Genomic DNA, 16138 nt, shown 5'->3' with positions numbered 1-16138 from the left:
ATTCTATGAACTCAAGTTAACCTTTTTAAAACAGACAGTGAATATCTTAGCAACCATTAATTCAAATACAACCCCCAAAGAATACAACACTAAGTAATCCATAAACTGTCCGTTTAACATCCAGAAGACTTTTAAAAATCCTTTAAACAGAAGCACATTAGGTTTACATTCACTACTGAGAACATTTATAATTCTGAACTCACCAAATGATCAAGAGATAGTCTTTTGATGGCAGAGAGAACAGCAGTACACCTGCTTGGTCTGGCTTCAGCTCCAACACTGAAAACAAAACTAAAACAGACCCTGCAGCATAAAGCCTAAAACAAAAGTAAAAAGCTGATGGAGAGCCCAGCTCCACCCACACTCTGACATCACTGATAATACCCATTTCTTAAAGGTACATTTCTTAAACACCCATTTATAAACACCCATATCTTAAAGGTACTCTCACATGACAATGCCAGATATCACAAATAACCATCCATTGGAAATGAATTCAGGAGTTTTGCCAGCTTTTGAAATACAATATTGCTCGCCATTAATATTTTATCCTAAACCTTTTTGTTTCTTAAGGCTTTTGTAAGCAACTCAAAAACAAGGGTATCTAACTTATTTTTTATTGTCACCTGTTAAATGACACTGGAAGCAAAACCTTTACAAATAATTTTTGACACTGTTTGTCTTGCATTTCATCTTTCAGGGAGGACAAGGAGTCATTGGAAACCCTGGCCTTCAGGTATCAGTGATGTTTGAAAGCAGTCCTACTTTTCCATCTTGTTTCATAAGAAATATCCTGCTCTTCATTCTATTTTCATTTTCTTTACAGGGCGAACCTGGGAAACCTGGTCAACATGGCAAAGAAGGGTCCAAAGGAGCAAGAGGACAGAGGGTAAAAGTTTCATTTGACCATTTAATTGTTAAAACTACCTTGAGTTTTCTTTGAACAGAAGATGTAATATGTAGTCAGTTCTTTGCTGTCCCCAGAAAAATAGACAATATAATTTCTGGTTAATCAATGACAATGTTTGGTTTTACATTAAGCTTGTGCAAAACCAGGTTTACCGCCAGGTTAATGTTATGAAAAGACAAAAATGGAGAGAATACAAAAGGATGAAGTGGTTCAAAGGTCAATCCTAACCTTCAACAAATTCACATAATTACAGCAACAATATAAAAGTAAGAGGACTTCCAGTGATGGTGATGCGCTGAGTGGAACATGAGGTAGTTCTCCTCCAAACCAGAACCAAAAAGGGCACTTTTAGTCGAATTTTGCCCAAACCTCGAAGACTAAACTACCTCAACATCGAGAAGAAAATAACTACGAGAGTTTGCCGGCAAATGGAGCTCGAGGGACCGAAAAGATGGCGGAAATGGCGGGAAAAGTGCCATGCGCAGCAGGTGGGCAAGGCGGTGGACCGAGGACCCCCCCACCACCACCTGGAGACGGATGGAAGAACTTCCTCATGAAGGAGCTGATCGCCATGAAAGAGGCGATCAGGACAGATCCAGGTGGCGGTCAAGGTGGCAGAGGCAATGGTCACCATGTAAAAGGCAATCGATGGGCTGGGGAAGAAAGTGGAGACTCGGGAGAAGACGATACTCGACCTGGAGATACCCTCGAAGGACCAGAGCGGCAGAATCGTCACACTGGAAGCTGAAGAGGAAAGGTTGGTGGCGACCCAGGGGAACTTCAGGGGGAAAGTCGAGGACCAAGAAAACAGGTCCCAACGACAGAACATTTGGACCATGGGCCTGCCGGAAGGCATCGAGAGCAGGGATCCAACAGGCTACGTTGCTCAAATGCTGGGCGTGTTAGTCGGGAGAAACAGCTTCCCCAACCCACTAGAGCTCGACAGAGCGCACAGGTCGCTCAGGCTGAAACCCAAAGCCAAGGGGCAGCTAAGGGAGATCAGTGCAAAGCTTCACCCATACCAGGACCGTGAGAGGATCCTGCGGTGGGCGCGTCAGACACAAGCGAGCACCTGGGAAGGACAGAAAATCCGTATCTATCAGGACACTGGGGCAGATCTAGCAAAACAAAAGGCCGAGTTCAACCAGGCAAAATCGGCTCTGTATAAGAACGGGATATATTTCGGGATGCTGTTCCCGGCCAGGCTCTGGGTCACAAACTAGAAGAAAGAACATGACCTTAACACCCCAGACGAAGCAAATGAATTTGTAAAAACAACAGCATGGACAAGGGACAGGCAAGGCAGCGGTGAGGGTTGTGCAGGGAAAGACTGTGAGAGGGAAAATCAAAGGCTCATTGAACTGTGAGAGCATGTTGGGCGTAACTGTGCTGCCTCCCTCTGGTACTATGGGGAAGACTGGGTCACAGAAGGAAGTGAGTACAGGGGAAGGCAGGTGAGAGTTTAGACAGGAAAAACGGGCAGTCAGCGGACATAAGGTAGGGGCTAGACGGGCCCAGGGAGGAAGGCCATCACAATAATAGAAATATCTAACAAGGGAAGACAGAAAGCAAGAGGACCTCCTGGCAGGGAGGGAGCTCCTGGTGGTGGTGGGGGGGGGGGGGATGCTGGAAGGGGGGCCATCCCCCAATGCATTGCCCCCAATGGGCCAAGTTTATGACCAAGCGGGTCGTGTGTGGTCTGAGTTTTCGAAACCAGGCGTAGCGGCTGCAGACTGTGTTCAGCGACGTTTCCTCAAAATCGGAAAATCCAGCCCCATGGCTGATACGTCCCAGCTGATCATGGGGAGCAAATTCAACTGTGTACAGAACCCCAGATCAGGGAAAAGGACAGACTTGGCCAGGGAACTGGAAAGATTCATGGAGCAGACGGGGGCAGTGGACCCATGGCGCTTCCTACACCTTGATGAGAAGGAATTCTCCTTCTTTTCGCCGGTCCACGAAGCATATTCAAGAATAGTCTTCTTTGCAGTGGGGAAAGCGATGCTTCCAGGAATAGTAAGAGCGGAATATTCCACGATTGTTATCTCCGACCACACTCCGCACTACATGGATGTGAGGTTGAGACAGGAAGTGCCCAGCGCCCCATGTGAAGGTTGGACACGACCTACTGTCCGATAAGGTCTTCTGCCAAAACAAATCACAAGCCATAGGCGATTTTATTACAAATAACTGGAACGGTGAAGCCTCACCTTCCAAGTACCAGGAGGCACTGAAGGCGGTGATTAGGGGAGAGATTATAGCCTACAAGGCTCATAGAGACAGGAAGAGAGGGTGACCAAGCAACAACTGATCGACTCCATTCTGGAGATCAACAGAAAATACTCCGAGGCCCCGACCATAGAGCTTCTGACGGAGAAGAAAAAGCTACAGATGGGCTTTAATCAGGAAAGCAGTGCGCCAACTCCGCCAGACACGGGGGACCTTCTCCGAACACGAAGAAAAGGCTGGCTGCCTACTGGCTCACCAGCTGACAAATCAGGCGGCCACGAGAGAGATAGCTCAGGTGAGGAACAGCAGAGACAGACTGGTAACTGAGCAAAAAGAGGTCAACCGACCGTTCGAGACCTTTTACCGAGGGCTGTACACCTCCGAACCCTCCGACGGGGACGTGGGAATGAAACGGTTCCTCGATGGACTGGACATACCAGTCATGGGGGACGATAGATAGGGGAATTGGAAGCACCGATAGGACTGGGAGAGATCATGGAAAGTATCACCTCCATTCAGGCAGGGAAGGCACCGAGACCTGACGGGTTCCCAGCGGACCTCTATAAGAAATTCACACCAGCCCTGGCGACAGACCTATGGGACATGTTCGCAGACTTGCTAGCGAGGGACACCCTGCTTCCTACACTAACACAGGCCATGATATCACTGATAACCAAAATAGACAAGGACCCAACAGAATGCAGATCTTACAGACCCATTTCGCTACTCAATCTAGACGCGAAGATACTCGCAAAAGTCCTGGCCAAGAGATTGGAGGACCAGACAGGTTTTGTCAAGGGTAGCAGCTAACTGCGAACATCAGACAGCTGCTGAATGTAATAATGACCCCTTGTGGGGAGAGAACACCAGAGGTGATTGTCTCCATGTGCACCAAAAAGGCCTTTGACAGAGTCGAATGGAAGTATCTCATAGAGGTACTGGAGCGTTTTGGGCTGGGGACGGGGTTCACCTCGTGGGTGAAACTCTTGTACAACGCCCCCAAGGCGAGCTTTTGGACCAACACTACCAGCTCTGAGTATTTCCAGCTACACGGGGGCACAGGGCAGGGATGCCCATAATCCCCACTTCTGTTTGCCCTGGCAATTGAACCCCTGGCAATCGCCCTGCGAGATGCGAATAGCTGGAAGGGCATCCAAAGAGGGGCAGAGAGCAGAGTGTCGCTCTATGCGGATGACCTGCTCCTCTAACTCTCTGACCCACAGGAAGGCCTTAAAGTAATCATGCACTTGCTGGAAGAGTTCGGAGCCTTTTCAGGCTACAGACTCAACCGGGGCAAGAGCGAGGCATTCCTGGTGAACCCGAACAGGGGAGGGACAGAATTGGAAGGACCACCATTCAAACGAGCCCAAAACAAATTCCGCTACCTGGGGATTTAGATAGGCATGGATTCCCAAGTGGAATCTGACCAGCGTGGCAGAGGAAGTTAAAAAGGATCTATGGAGGTGGGATATGCTCCCGCTTTCCCTGACAGGGAGGGTGCAGATCAAATTGAATGTACTGCCGAGGTTCCTCTTCCTGTTTAGATCCAGAGTTGATCTTCATCCCAAATGCCTATTTCCACAATGTGACAAAATAATCATGGCGTGTGTGGCGGGGTGGGGGGGAGTGCAGGAACCCAAGAATCCCCAAGACTACACTGCAAAGTAGGAAAAACATGGGCGATCTGGCCCTGCCGGACCTACAGTATTACCTCTGGGCAACCACAGTCGAGAGGGTGAGGGGATGGATACGAGAGCCAAAAACAGAATGGGCGAGATTGGAGGAGTCCTCCTGCAAGGGAACGACCCTCCGAGCCCTTGCCACGCAGCATTATCATCCCCCCCAACAAAGTACATATCCTGCCCAGTGGTGGTGACTAGTCTGAAAACATGGAACCAAATGAGGCAGTATTTCGGATTAACCGGGATGTCTCCCATGGCAGCAACCACAGATTCCCACCAGCCATGCTTGATGCCACGTTTTAAAAATGGGGGGGGACGCTCGCGGTTAGGGACGTTTACATAGGAGACAGAATTGTGATCCTGGACGAGCTGATGGAGGACATGGTCCTGCCGACAGGACAGGAACTCAGACACCTCCAAATTAAACGCTTCTCTGTAAGGAGATGGCAAGGTACCCCCAGGACCCAAGAGGTATACTAATGGAGGAATTAATAAACATGGACGGTAAGGAGGAGAGAACCTTCAGGAACATCTACGGATGGTTACTGGATAGGGCAAGACTACTGTCATGAGTGTGTCCCTTTAAGAAATGATATGTCTTATCACATGGCTTTAGTGATGTAATTGTGGGGGTGGAGCTGGGCTGTGGATCTGGGAGTTGGTTTTACTTTCGCTTTGGTTTGGAGCTGGTTTCTGGCTCTTGAGTTTTTACTTCCATTTTCACATTTGGCTGCTGTACTCAGACAGAGAAGTATCTTGGCCTCTCTCTCTATTTTCAATTTTAAAGAGTTATTCCAAGGAAGAAACCCAATGATTATAGTTACCTACTGCTTTGATAAAAAGGGGTTTTTGGTTTATGGGATCTTGTTATTAAATTGGAACAGTTAAAGGGGGAATTTATTAAGGGTTATACATAGATTACTGTAGCTATGTAGGGTCTTTATGTTTGTCATTGATAATTCTTACTGTGTGTCTTTATACAAATGTTAACTAAATCTATAGAATCAAGCTTGTTTTTTTGATTATCAGAGCCTAAGCACTCTGTGGAATAACACTTGAAAGGCAGGCTCTTGTGCTCATTGTAACAAAAATCAATAAACAGTTGTAGGTCAAGTGAACTCCATGATATACTTTGGAGGTTTCTAAACCCTGGCCCATAATACTACCACTGGACAAAGTCAGAAAAAAATGTCTGGCCAACCACACCCACATGTTCTGGGCCTGCCCCAGACTTGGAGGGTTCTGGACAGCCTTCTTCGAGGCAATGTCCAAGGTTGTGGGCTGAGGGTGGGGCGTGCCCAAGAGAGCGGGGGGGGGGGGGGGGGGGGCAGACAGGGGAAACACATGTAAAAAACTGTGTAAATAAGAAACTTTATTTGTAAATATCAGACACATTTGAGCCGTTACTCTGTAAAAACTGGAAAATACCAATAAAAACACTTATTTAAAAAACTATTAAAAAGTAAAACACGGTTATTAATAATTAAATGATTGACGAGGAGATCTAGTGAGCCTCAAAATGAAATAATTTGATACCTTTGTTCTTTTTCAGGGTGATGCTGGACTTCCTGGTGAGCTGGGATTTCAAGGTGATTTTGGACCTCCTGGACCCAGTGTAAGTTGGGCAGAAACGTTGAGTGGTTTATTTTGCCTCTACGCACATGCGCTTTGAAAAATTAAGGAACATCTGTATTGATTGATGCCAAAGGATCATTTACGGCAAAACTGCTGACTTGTCCTGCTCCCTGTCACGAGCTGCAAAATAAAAAGCTTGTACAACTACACACCTAATTGGATATAAATTAAACCAAAGTGGGTTATGTGGTGGCACAGCTTGTTGATGCTGCAGTGATGAATGCCAGTGGTCAGACACTAATCTTCACTGATGCTCATCAATAATGCCAATTGTTATGATCTCAGTTGGTGTTACTACTGGACGGTCCCAGGAATGGAACCCTGCCTCAGAAGACCGTAACTTTGCACTTTTTTTAGAAAACGTGAAGGAACAGAGTCACAAGACTGCCAATTAGCTTCTAACAACAACAAAAATATCATTGTGCATGGCAAATTTGGCTATAACACAATACTCCTTCTCTCCCACTTATCTTCACAAATGTACACTAATTTCAAGGATATCACCCCATTCTGAAATCCAGTGGCAGATGCCACTCAATCGCTCACCTGCGGATTTTTCCTCAAATTCCCCCAAGTTGATTGTCACATGCTTGTTTTCAAATTCCACTCTCAAAAAGACACGCTTTAAAATCTTCTTTCAATCAATGCTTCTCATGAGTTGTTTTCATCAAGGATCTGCCTCCATGTTTTCCACCACTCCTCAAGGGCAATTTAGCGTGGCCAATCCACCTACCCTGCACACCTTTTGGGTTGTGGCAGTGAAACCCACGCAGACAAGGGGAGAATTTGCAAACTCCACACAGATCGAACCCGGGTCCTTGGCGCCGTGAGGCAGTAGTGCCACTGTGCCACCCCTCCAACATTTTTAACTTTGATTGCTCGGCACAAAATCAATGATAGGGAATTGACCAATGTTTATGCCCCCAACCACAATCTCCAATGACAAAAGGGAAACCAATCAAAATGAACCCTCCATTGTCAAATTATCCCAGCACACCATGACATTCATGAAGTTTAGTCCGTAATCTAAAGCCTTAAGTATTACCGTTTCAGGAGCACCAACTTGAGCCCTTCTGCGTGGCATCACCGATGACGGGGGCAAATTTGTCAGCCCACCTCATATATGTAACTCAGCCCAAAGAGAATAATTGTATCATTAACAACCATCTGGTGCTCATAAATACCCCAAAGCATAGCATCATGGAACACAGAACGTGGCCTTTTCAGCCCATTGAGGCTCTTTGAAATATCTATTGAATCAGACCTCCTCTTACTCTTTGTGCACAGCCCTGACCATGTCCGATCTTATTTCATCCATTGTTATAACCAGCGATTATGATCCAACATTGATACCACCCATAGCATGGGCCATTGGATATCAATGAGAAAGGAAAACTGCAGACCTGCCGTCTCATCCAATTCAAAAACCCACCAAAGATTTGTAGGCCCCAAGTCCCAGTGTATTCCCATTGTTCTGATTTTATCCTCTGGCTCCCAGTTCTTTCCCTTCTAACCTTTGCTGAGAAACACATCTCCATTAGTAGGATGATTTTCATTTCAATGTGAATGAGGAGGATTGCGCTCAGGGTAGCTGATGCTCACTATACTTCTACTTGGCGTATGCATTTGTTGGTCTTTATAAATGTGAAATATTATAAAATGTTTAATTTTGGGGGGAAAAAACTTGGAACTCACAGGCGATGAGCTAGTGTTTTTAAATCGTGTTTAACCAAATGGTTTGTATTTCCTCATTCTAGGGCCCTAAAGGACCACCTGGCATTACCTCTATGACAGTAGGTCACCTTGTACATGTATAAAATATGTTTACAGTTTATGCACTATTTAATGTTTGTTGATAAACCATACTTTCCTACTTTTTTCTCAGCACTGTGAATTTGTATCGTACATTCGGAAGAATTGCCGTAAGTATCCATAAGCATTGTTGATTAAAGAATATATTGATACAATATTGAACGATTTTAGCTCAGGTGATATGGAATGTGTATGGGTTGAGTTTAGAAACACCAAGGGGCAAAAAACATTTGTGGGGGTGATGAACAGACCACCAAACTGTAGTAGTAACGTTGAGAATAGCATTCGACAGGAAATCAGAGGTGAATGTGATAAAGAAACATCTATGATTATGGGTGACTTCATCTGTATACGGATTGGGTGAGTCAAATTAGTCACAGTACAGTAAAGGGGGAATCTCTGGAGTGTATACGGGATGGTGTTCTGGACCAATACATTGAGGAACCAACAAGGAAACAGGCCAATTTGGATTGGGTGTTGTGCAATGAGAAAGAATTAGTTGGCATTCTAGTTGTGAGAGAACCCTTGGGGATGAGTGACCATAATATGATAGAATTATTAATCAAGCTGGATAGTGGGGTAGTTAATTTGGAGAACATGGTCCAGAATCTCATTAAAAGTAATTACGATGGTATGAGGCATGAGCTGGCTATGATGGACTAGGAAAGATTACTGAAAGGAAGGACAGTGGAAAGGCAATGACAGACATTCAAGGAACGAATGGGTGAACTCCAACGTTGCTTATGTCTATTTGGCGCAAGAGTGGAAGGGGAACTGTGGCCAAACCATGGCTTACAAGGGAAATTAGAGATGGTATTAGATTCAAAGAAGAAGCATACAAATTAATAAGAGAAAGAAATAGACCTCAGGATTGGGAACAGTTTAAAATTCAGCAAAGGTGGAACAAGGGATTGATCAAGAAGGGGGAGATAAGTAAGATAGCGGGAAACATAAATACTGACTGTAAAAGTTTCTATAGGTATGTAAAGAGAAAACGATTGGCAAAAACAAATGTAGGCCTCCAGAAACAGGGCAATTCATTTCTTAAAATAAATTTAGAGTACCCAATTCTTTTTTTCTTCCAATTAAGGGGCAATTTAGCGTGGCTAATCCACCTAGCCTGCACATCTTTTTGGGTTGTGGGGGGTAAGTCCCACGCAGACACGGGAAGAATGTGCAAACTCCACACGGATAGTGACTCAAGGCCGGGATTGAACCTGGATCCTCAACACCGTGAGGCAGCAGTGCTAACCACTGCGCTGCCATGCCACCCAGAAATAGGGGCATTGATAACGGGGAAGAAATAAATGGCTAAGGGACTAAATTCATATTTTTCTTCTGTCTTCACAAAGGAAGACATGAATAATGTACCGAAAGTTGTGAGAATCACAGGTTTTAGTGAGGAACTGAAGAAAATCAGTATTAGTAGAGAAATGGTTTTGGGGAAATTAATGGGATCGAAGGTGGATAAATCTCCAGGGACTGATAATCTTCATCCAAGAGTACTTAAGGAAGTGAACCTAGAAATAATAGATCCATTGGTGGTCATTTTCCAAAACTCTTTGGACTCTGGAATGGTTCCTACAGATTGGAGGGTAGCTAATATAACCTCGCTATTCAAAAAGGGAGGTAGAGAGAAAACAGGGAACTGTAGGCCAGTGAGTCTAACGTCGGTAGTAGGGAAGTTGCTACAGTCCACTATCAAGGATTTCATAGCACAGCTTTTGGAAAGCAGTGGTATAATCAGACAAAGTCAGCATGAATTTACGAAAGGGACATCATGCTTGACAAATCTACCGGAATTCTTTGAAGATGTAACTAGTAGAGTTGACCAGGGAGAACCAGTGGATGTGGTTTATTTAGACTTTCAGAAGGCTTTCGACAAGGACTGACATGGCAGATCATTACGTAAATGTTAAAGCGCATGGGTGCTGTCTTGAGGTGGTTGGAAAGCTGGTTAGCCGACAAGAAGCAAAGAATTAGAATAAATGAAATGAAAATCGCTTATTGTCACAAGTAGGCTTCAAATGAGGTTACTGTGAAAAGCCCCAAATGGGTCTTTTTCCGATAGCAGACAGTGACTAGTGGGATAACATGGGTATCGATGCTAGGACCCCAACTGCTCATATTATATATTAATGATTAGGACGAGGGAACTAAATGTATTATCTCCAAATTTGAAGATGATACAAAGTTGGGTGGGAGGGGAACTGTGAGGAGGATGCAGAGATGCTTCAGCATGATTTGGACAGCCAGGCGCAATATAATGTGAATAAATGTGAGGTCATCTTCGGTAGCAAAAATAAGAAGGCAGATTATTATTTGAATGGGTGTGAATTGAGAGAGGTGGATACTCAGCGATACCTTGGTGTTCTCGTGTATAAGTTGCTGAAAGTAAGCACACAGGTTCAGCAGGCAGTAAAAAAGGCAAATGGTATGTTGGCCTTCATAGCGAGAGGATTTGAGTATAGGAATAGAGATGTTTTACAATTGCAATTGTATAGAGTGTTGGTGAGACCATGCCTGGTGTATTGTGTGCAGCTTAACCAGGTTAATGATGGTCCACCTTCTCTTCACTTCTGGTTTAGTAGTAACTGTCACGGGGTCAGTTAGTTTAGTCTTATATTGTATTTCCTCAGGTAAAAATAGAGTTTTAACATGTGACTCCCATAACAAATAGCTGGAGAGAAGATAGAAAGGAGAGTTTAACTAAATCAAGCCTGTCTGGTGAGAGTGGGGGGTGGGGTCGGGCCTTATGAATATTTTTCTTTCACAGTGCAGAATGCTGTAACTGGTAATGTTAGGTAGGTTAATGCTTTCTGTCAGTCTCGTACGTGCAGGGTAGAAGAAAATATCAACAACAAGCTGAATGGGCGGAATCTTATTAGCCATACGTGAAGGTAGCTTTAAAGGTGACAGGGCGGAAATTACTGAAGTCATCCCGGTGCGTTCCCATCTCATGCGCTCTTGTTGCAGGCTAGGTCTGACTGGTACCAACTACCTGTCCACTGCCAAAGGGTAGTCAATTAACTGTCCACTTGGTGTCAAATTTGCGACGCAGCTTGGAGACGGACACATTCAGGTTGCGCATATCATCCCAATACTGATTTTAAATCAAAATTGGCATCTGGTGTCTTATCATAGAAAAATATTGCAACATATTTCACAAAAATGTATTCCAAATAGAAAGTACTGAGCCAAAGAAGGAAATGTTAGGTAGGGTAATCAAACCTTGATCAAAAACCGGGATTTTTAGGAAGGGTCCCAAAGAAGCACACAAAAAAATAAAATTCAAGAATGACAATATTATCAAACATTAATATTTTCCATTTTTTTTTTGGACCTACAGCTTGTTGTTCGAAAAGTAAGTAATTCCCTTCTGGGTTTTATAATAGCCAACTAGTAATTAAAAATAAAATTATCTCTTATTTATCTACCTCAATAAATGGCATCTTTAAATATTTTGTGTTTTTGACATTGTTCCAGGAAGAGGAGTGTGTCCAGCGTACCCCACGGAGTTGGTGTTTGCTCTGGACAGGTCTTCAGACGTCACACCAGTTTTATTTAAAAGGATGAAGGGAATTGTAATTAATCTCCTGCACGATATGAACATCGCCGAAAGCAACTGCCCCTCCGGAGCTCGCGTAGCGGTTCTTACATACGATAACGAAGTGAGATCTTTCATTCGATTTTCAGACTTTAAGAGAAAAACATTGCTAATGAAGGAAATAGAAGGACTAAGACATGAACGCTCAACCAGCAAACGGAATATTGGCATCGGTATGCAATTTGTTGCAAGAAATACATTTAAACGGGCTCGTAATGGTGTCTTGGTGAAGAAAATTGCTGTGTTTATCACGAATGGAGGATCCCAGGACACCAAGGCTGTCAGTGACGCTGTCTCTCATTTCGGTGCTTTAGCTATTACTCCAGTCATCATCTCCTTTAAAGATATTCCAGACATAGAGCGTGTGTTTAAGGTAAGAACACAATTGCTTCTTTCATTACATTCCATTGAAGTGAGTAATTAGTCTGGTCAATCAGAGAAACATATAAAGAACACTCCCCTCATGTTTCAAAATGGGGTAGGCCTAAGTCCCAAGTGTGCATGAGAGATCCCTCTCTTCGGCAGTCCCTTGTTTTTGAGGATGACTTGCTTCCACTCCGGTTTGACGTGTTCTGGGATGGCAGATATGTCCAACGTGCGATCTTTACACCCTGCCATCTGCAGGGTAGATGCTCGGAGGGTTGGGAGGTTTGGTTGTTGGGAGGATTTTGCGCCCTCTCTGACACCACAACCTCACCGCTGCACGTTCCTGAAGAAATGTCTTGATGTGTTCAGTGTCTTCCCGAATGAACATTCTGCATTTTGGTCAGTCACAAGCCAGTGACTCCCACGTCTCAGTGGGAAGGTTTGACCCTTCAGGGATTCTTTGAGGTTATCTCTAAAGTATTTCCACTCTACAGAGTCCCTCCTGCTCCGATCAAGTTCAGAGTTGCTTCTGGAGCCTGGCGTAAGACATACAAGCAACAACCCCTGATGAGTGCTGAGTGTCCCAATGCTGGGAAAGATGGTTTGGAAGAGGCCACAGCTGGAGGACCTCCTTCCTTGCTTTCAGATTTGGAGGATCTAGCAAAGGTACCTTTGGTGGTACTTTTGCAATGTTTTGAGATGGCTGCTGTGGCTTGTCTCAGATTCAAAACCAAATAGGAACTCGGGGCTCATGGGACGTCTGAGAAGTAAGCCGGTTAAATCTGAGCCTCTGTGCAATGGGTTCATCAAGAAGTGCGATGGGCGTGATTCTCCTAAAAGGGAAAAAACTCCCGAGCAAGCTCAAGCACTTTTAGCCGTTTGTTTCCCAAGGCTGCATGTTGGTCCCGTTTTGTGCAGCGGGGAGCTCTGCTCACCACAACATCCACATCGGGCAACCCCGGCCCGATCGCGCATGTGCAAGAAATGCCAGCTTGGCACCTTGGCAGTGTCAACCTGGCCATATCCATGCCAGTTGGCAGTGCCACCTGGGCACTTTGGCAATGCAGAATGCAGTATTGAGCCCCCTTGTTGATCATAAGGGGTAGGATTCTCAGTTGACTGACGCCGAAATTGGGAAACCCGATTGGGCAGAGAATTGATTCTGATGCCAAAATTGCGACGGGCACCGTTATGATGCCAAAACGTGATTCTCCGTCACTGCAACAGCTGCAGCAAAGCGTACCAGAACACATGTACAGTACACATCGTTTTAACATCATTAGCGGAACCGAGCAGGTATTCTCCGGGCCTCCGCGATTCTCTGCTTTCCATGGGCCGAGTTCCCGATGGCACGGTTCACTTGTGCTTTTAAAAATCGTGAAACCGGCCCCGTGGCTGATGAGGGAGAAAGAGGGGGGTAGGACACAGAGAGGAGCGACTGTGGGCTGCCGGACTGGACACTGGCCGGGCTGGGTTGGGGGGGCGGGCCAAGCAGGGCTAGTGGGGGAGGGGGGCGTGACACGGAAACAGGCCGTGTGGCAGGGGTGACCCCCCACGGGTCGGGCAGTGTCCAAGCACGGGCGACCATTACAACGGCCTGCAAGGCAGCCAACTTGCTGTGCACCCCACTGACCACCCACCTTCGCCCCTGGCTCTGCAGAGTGACACCGGCTGCATGGGTGCCCCCCAACCCCCCCCTTCCCCCACCCCACACCCCTGCACCCCATCATCTGCCATTCTTCCAGCAGCCAGCTGCCACCTGCCAGCAGGTCCAATCACACGCCCTATCAAGAGCAACGGCTACTGTAGCCCCCAAGGGGGCTGCGTAAAATACCGCTAGCACGGGCAGTGCCAGCCAATGGTACTCCTGGCATCAGGAATGGGTGCTAGGGCCAGCAGTCGCCTCAGTTCCGGGCAACGACAGAGCCAGGGGTGCGAAGGTGGGGAGCAGGGAGATGCAGGGACAGAGCCCGCAGTGCCAATCGCAGCCACCATGTAGCCCGGTGGACCTGGTTGAGCACAGGGGTACGCACCATGCTAACATGTCAGCCTTTCACCTCCTGCACACAATAGATATTGGATCGCAACCAGCAATGGTGGCCTTCCTGGGAGTCGCCGCAGCCCTGAGGGATGCCCTGTGGCTGTACGAGCTGGTGCTGCTGGAGGAGGAGGACAGTAAGAAGTCTTACAACACCAGGTTAAAGTCCAACAGGTTTGTTTCAAACACGCGCTTTCGGAGAGTGCTCCGAAAGCTCGTGTTGAAACAAACCTGTTTGGACTTTAACCTGGTGTTGTAAGACTTCTTACTGTGCTCACCCCAGTCCAACGCCGGCATCTCCACATCAAGAGGAGGAGAGGAAAGCTGCAGCAGCAAAGACTGCCCCAGAGGAACAGGGAGGCAGCTGCCCATGATGGAGAGCTGGCTGCCCAGCAGGCTAAGGAGGAGGTACAAAGGAGGCACCGGATGAGGTCCAGCGTGTACTGGCACTGCCTGCCGTTTGATGGCCTGTGGACTGGGCATGTCGTCGGAGACTACGGCTGAGTAGGGAGACAGTGCGACATATCTGCCAGATCACGACACACCTGGCACCACGAGGGCATGGGGGAAGGACACCCGCTCCGGTGGCCATTAAGGTGACGATCGCCCTGAACATTTACACCACAGGGTCCTTCCAGGTGCCAAGTCGGGACCAGTCCGGGATCTCATAAGCCTCAGTGCACATCGTGCTGTCACGGAGGCCCTGTATGCCCAGTCAGCTCAATACATCCATTTCAATGTGGATTGAGCTCACCAGGATTACCGGGCAGCGGGGTTTGCCGCCTTCATCGACAAGCTGCGAGTCCAAGGGGTGATCAATGGGATGCATGTTCCCCATTGACTATCTGCTGACGACAGGCAGCTGTACAAAAACCGAAAGGAGTTCCTGCGCCTGATACCCGGGTATTGTGCATGACTCCTTCATCCTGGTACGCTCGCCGATCCCAGACATGTTCGAGAGGCGGCTGAGGGGGTTGACTCCTGGGTGGCAAGGGTTATCCGCTGCAGTCGTGGCTGATGATCAGGGCCGGCTCAAGGTACTGGCAACACGGGCAGTCGCCTGGGGCGCCATGTGCTAGGGGGCGCCATCAAGGAGTGCGTGACCGGCGTCAGAGACCCGGCACCGCGTAAAAGACTCGGGTCCCGCGCATGCGCAGTTGGGCCGGTGCCAACCAGCGCATGCGCGGTGGCCGCCCTCCCCCTGGCTGCCTCGCACAAACATGGCGGATGGCCACATGGCCACAGGCATGGAAGCTACAATTTCAGAGGCTTGAATTCGTCCGTGCTCCTTTAGCGAAAAATATTAGACAGGTAATGTTAATATATATCCAGAGCATAGATACAGCAACTAAAATTCATGTACCACTACCAGACAGGTCACAGCAGCTCAGGATCAATGTCAACCCGACCCGACCCCCCCCCGACCCGACCCCCCCCCGACCCGACCCGCCCCCCGACCCGACCCGACCCCCCCCCGACCCGACCCGCCCCTCCCCCCCGACCCGACCCGTCCCCCCGACCCGCCCCGCCCCCCCGACCCGACCCGCCCCCCCCGACCCGATCCGTCCCCCCCGACCCGACCCCCCCGCCCCCCGACCCGACCCGCCCCCCCGACCCGACCCGACCCCCCCGCCCCCCGACCCGACCCGCCCCTCCCCCCCGACCCGACCCGTCCCCCCGACCCGCCCCGCCCCCCCGACCCGACCCCCCCCCCCGACCCGATCCGTCCCCCCCAACCCGACCCGACCCCCCCCGAACCGACCGACCCCCCCCGACCCTACCCCCCCCGACCCGACCCCCCCTGACCCGACACCCCCCCCAACCTGACCCGACCTGCCCCCACCCGACCCGCCCCCCCA

At 47.9% G+C, this 16138-nt stretch overlaps 1 protein-coding gene across 1 annotated transcript in view; it reads left to right on the top strand.

Annotated features, from left to right (window-relative positions):
* LOC119965586 (collagen alpha-6(VI) chain-like) overlaps positions 1-16138 on the top strand; it is a 190159-nt gene that overhangs the window by 157716 nt on the left and 16305 nt on the right. The window contains 7 exon segments of the mRNA XM_038796377.1: positions 701-736; positions 827-889; positions 6374-6436; positions 8214-8249; positions 8342-8378; positions 11618-11632; positions 11755-12248. Coding sequence (XP_038652305.1) covers positions 701-736; positions 827-889; positions 6374-6436; positions 8214-8249; positions 8342-8378; positions 11618-11632; positions 11755-12248 — 744 coding nt within the window.

This window comes from Scyliorhinus canicula, chromosome 5 (assembly GCF_902713615.1).
Source record: "Scyliorhinus canicula chromosome 5, sScyCan1.1, whole genome shotgun sequence".
NCBI lineage: Eukaryota > Metazoa > Chordata > Chondrichthyes > Carcharhiniformes > Scyliorhinidae > Scyliorhinus > Scyliorhinus canicula.
This window is presented reverse-complemented; position numbering and strand designations above follow the sequence as displayed.